This window comes from Nematolebias whitei, chromosome 11 (genome assembly GCF_014905685.2).
Source record: "Nematolebias whitei isolate Nwh7 chromosome 11, NemWhi1, whole genome shotgun sequence".
Classification (NCBI taxonomy): Eukaryota; Metazoa; Chordata; class Actinopteri; order Cyprinodontiformes; family Rivulidae; genus Nematolebias; species Nematolebias whitei.
The window spans coordinates 16505488-16510185 of NC_056508.1; the positions used below are offsets into that span (position 1 = coordinate 16505488).

Here is a 4698-nt window from a genome sequence, read left to right on the forward strand (position 1 = left end):
CATCAGTCAAGGAAACACACAACAAAACTGATTCTTCCCCCAACAGCTTACTCCAAAGTGGAACAAACCAGTTCTGCTTGTGATAAGATGTTCTCAAGACCGGGGTTTGCCCATGCCTGGTCCAGACCTTAACCCCATTAAGAATCTTTGGGATGTGTTGGAAAAGGCTTTGCGCAGTGGTCAGAATCTGCCATCATCAATGCAAGATCTTGGTGAAAAATTAAGGCAACACTGGGTGGGAATAGATCTTGTGACATTGCAGAAGCTTATCGAAACAATGCCACAGCAAATGCATGCTGTAATCAAAGCTAAAGGCAGTCCAACGAAATATTGGTGTGGGACCTTTTTTTTTTTTTTTGGTGGCAACTTTTTTTTTGTCCAGGTAGTGTATATTCTCAAGCTGCATACTTCTTTGTCTCATTCACTCTTGGTTGTCTTTGTGTGTAGGTGGCTGTTTGGAGAAATCACCTGCCAGCTCTATGCCATGTGTGGACTGTTATTTGGTGTTTGCAGCTTGACAAACCTCACAGCTCTCTCCTTAGTGTGCTGCCTTAAAGTCTGCCTCCCTAACTATGGTGAGTGTTGTTAACACAAGCACAATGATGATAACTCAACGGATTTTTAACACAAAGCTGACCAGAGTATCCAACAAAGAATGAACCCTAATAAACGGAAAGCCTCTTTTTATGTTTCTCCTCTCAGGGAACAAGTTTTCCTCCTCACATGCCCGCCTCCTGGTGGCTGGAGTTTGGTGCTACGCGTCTGTTTTTGCTGTGGGGCCCTTGGCACAGTGGGGCCATTACAGTGCTGAACCTTATGGCACAGCCTGCTGCATTGACTGGCATGCACCCAACCACGAGCTTTCAGCTTTGTCTTACATTGTCTGCCTTTTTGTTTTTTGCTATGCACTGCCCTGCGTCGTCATCTTCCTTTCCTACGCTTTCATTCTGCTGACTGTGCGGGGGTCACGTCAGGCCGTTCAGCAGCATGTCTCACCACAGACCAAGACCTCAAATGCACACACTCTCATTGTGAAGGTCAGAGGATATCACTGTCGCCTCAGTGGCACTGATTTCACAGTTTGCAGTAAACAGGATTTGAAAAAGATAGGACAAAATTGCTGATTATTTGCTTTATCTTTGTTGTCTCATTCATCTGTAGCATCATTAGTGGGAATGAAATCTAAAATAAGAAATGCATTCTTAAGACTGTTGCATGTACAACACACTTTTGAAACTTTACTTGCATGAAACCTAATTATATTTCACATTTTTTGTATCAGCGGATGAGTGTTTGCTTGTGTTCTTTCCACAGCTGTCTATAGCGGTCTGCGTAGGTTTCCTCGGTGCCTGGACCCCTTATGCTGTTGTTGCCATGTGGGCTGCTTTTGGTGATGCCACACAAGTTCCTCCTTCTGCATTTGCTCTAGCCGCTGTGTTTGCCAAATCCTCTACCATCTACAACCCAGTGGTGTACCTCCTGTGTAAGCCCAACTTTCGCGAGTGCTTGTACAGAGACACATCTGCGTTACGGCAGATGATCCACAGAGGCAGCCCACGACCACAAGAAGGGTTTGGCTTCACATCGCAATGCAACAAAGACACGAGTGCCTCCATGAGATTCTCAAATGAGCAGCAGGAGACCTATGGGGCATGCCTGAACTGCACTGAGAATGCCGCTCTGCATCATTTCACTGCGCCTCAAAAGACTGCCTGCATCCTGACAGGATCCACCGCCACAGAGGTGACAGTCAGCCAGATTTCAGCCAAACAACAGACCGTTTTTCTCTAACATTACGACGTCTGTTCCATGAAGCAAGCAAGACAGGATCTACAAATAGAGATGATTTGATGATAGAAGACCTGCAAACACTGTGATTCAACAAAACATCAGGACTTCTTTGGAACGACCCTGACTGTAAAGTGCTTGATATTTCAAACGCTGTTCTGACTTTGAGAACTGCCACAGTCAAGTATTCTTGTCTTACAATTTCAGTGAGAGCTCGTTTTATTTTAATCCAAAGACATTTGAATTTCAAAAAAGTAAAAAATAAAATAGAAGCGGTCCTGCTGGGTTAGCGTTAACCTGGAATTAAATCTGATTGCTAAAAACAAAATTTGAAAAGAGAAAACATGAAATGATAAAAGTTCACAAAATGTGTTCAAATATTAGCACAGAAAGAACATGTATGTAAAGTGGTACTGAACCTACAATTATCTTTTCCTGTAGACTTGGAAATCTGGTTGAATATTTTGTCCTTGTACCCAAAGACTCAAAATACAACAGTTATCTGCTAAAACTGACAAAACTAATTAAAATGGCGACTTCAGACCTGCAGAATAAAGATTCAGTGAAGATGTTTGTGTTGAGATTAAATGATCTAATGCAGGGTGCCTAGACTTTTGCAGCATGCGAGCTACTTTTAAAACGACCAAGTCAAAGTGATCCCGTTTACACGAGAACAATCTCTGGAAACGTTATTTTGTCAATGTTTATTCAGGGTACTAAACAAAAAACGAGCGCGTTTACATAAAAACACTGTAGTTTCCATGTCAGTCGGGTTGCCAGATAAGAAATTATGAACTATGGTACTGTTGCTTTAAAATGAAAGTATTTTGACCTAAACTGTCATATGTGCTGAGTAAAGATATTCTAAGAAGAGGTGTGTGTTGTGTTTGTTGAACATGTGCACAGAAAAGGAGGGGCTAAATAAGACGTTTTAAATTTATCTGGCAACCCTGAGGGCTCAGCCGCATTCATTGTGCAAGCAGTGTCTGCATGGCAGTGATGTCCAAACTGGTGAATACACTAATGTCTCTTTGGAGCCTGGATTTCATAAGTTTTGCTCCTACATGCTGAAAAAGGGTGAGCAGCACAAAAAAAACTCTGCTCTCTGCCATTTATTATAACTGTTGTTAGTGCAGGAAAACTTGGGACTGCAGCCGCCTGTAGTGAGCATGTGCGACTGGTCTGGACTTCACACGTGAAGTTGGAACATTGCATACCTCTGTGGGGGTTCCCCCGAAAATCTTCACTTTGAGACTTGGATTCAAAAACCTTCAACTTCAGAGAGAACGAGGGCTGTTGTCTGTAAATGAACGGCCAAATGTTTCACGTCGTGTAAACGAGACCTCAGACTGTCAATCAAGGGACAAGTTTCATAGATGGATCTGTCTATGGCTGATATCTATTTTTTTTTAATGCCACGCCATCTAACAATAATACCTTTGAGATCAACTGGTAGATCGCCATTGACGTATTGGGCATGTCTGCTCTATGGTCTGAGGTCTCATTTTTGGAGACAATTCTTAAAGTTGCTCTGGTTCATGTTTCCTTCACTTTGAAGCTCGTGGTGTTCGGTCTTCAAAGTAAATTATGAAGAAAAGTCTCATTTATCTCAATATGGCTGCACATGTTTTTGATCAATACTAATGATTTGTTAAAATCTCACCCATCAGTGTCCAGCGCTATAACATATTGTAGCTACTTTAACTGAACTCATGCAGTTTTCCTATTTACTAATGTCAACAACAATAAATTGAAATTGGTGACTGTGATCCTGCTGGTTAGTTTCCTACAAACACAAAGAGCATTCTGCTAAATTAATCTACATTATCTTTTAATGTAGTTTTGTGCTGTGTGTCTATGTGTGTGTAAAGAAGAGCACAATGTACACATTTATCATCATGGAACAAAAACACTAAAAATATTCAATAACCATTTGCCATCTTTATTATTATTATTATTTTTGTAAATGCTGAAGACATGCTGTCTTTAAAAGACAGATGAAACGTTTAAAAAGTTTAATGCAGTAAAGAAGCAATTTATAAATATAGCTGATATTTTTTAAAAACAGAAGATTCAAATAAAGTATCAACATTCCTTTAACAATCCCTTATTTTCTGTGAGTAAAATACTCGACACCTATGTGTGTCTCTGGAAACTGGTCATAAACCTGAAAATCTGGAGGTCAATAAATTAAAACAACACGCTTTTAGTCTCTGCCATGTCTTGATGCTTGAATACATCCATCCATCCATTATCTTTACCCGTTTCTTCCATTTTGGGTCACGGGGGTCGCCGGTGCCCATGGCCGGCAATCGCTGTGCGAGTGGCGGGGTACACCCTGGACAGGTCTCCAGTCCATCACAGGGACACATAGAGACAAACGAGACAAACAACCATTCACTCTCTCACTCTCGCCTAGGGACAATTTAGAGTTGCCAATCAGTCTAACATGCATGTTTTTGGTCTGTGGGAGGAAACCGGAGTATCCGGAGAAAACCCACGCATGCACAGAGAGAACATGCAAACTCCACCCAGACATGCCCCCGGACCGGGATTTGAACCAGGGACCTGCTCGCTGAGAGGCAGCAGCTCTACTAGTTGCGCCACCGTGCTGCTTATTTGCTGACATTTTAAAACAAAGTGAGAAAAGACGTCAGAGTTGAATCAAACACACGTTACATATTTGCAGGAACAAAAACTAACCTTTTGTTCTTTGAAAATTCATTGAATGAATATTCAAATGTTTTCTTTTTAAGCTACAAATGTACTAATTTGTGTTTTCATTTATATAAACAGTGTTTATTAGGCTGTTACTGAAACTACATATCGTTTGCTGATAGAAAGTGTAATTTTAGTTAAGCAAAACAAAGGAGGAAACAAAATGCTGATCATCAATTTTCATCACTTGTG

At 41.1% G+C, this 4698-nt stretch overlaps 1 protein-coding gene across 1 annotated transcript in view; it reads left to right on the top strand.

Moving 5' to 3' along the window:
* LOC119416752 (opsin-5-like) overlaps window positions 1-1791 on the top strand; it is a 6046-nt gene extending 4255 nt beyond the window's left edge. The window contains exons 3-5 of the mRNA XM_037683936.1: window positions 448-575; window positions 703-1037; window positions 1315-1791. Coding sequence (XP_037539864.1) covers window positions 448-575; window positions 703-1037; window positions 1315-1791 — 940 coding nt within the window. The remainder of the gene's footprint in view (window positions 1-447; window positions 576-702; window positions 1038-1314) is intronic.
* The last annotated feature ends 2907 nt before the right edge of the window (window positions 1792-4698 follow it).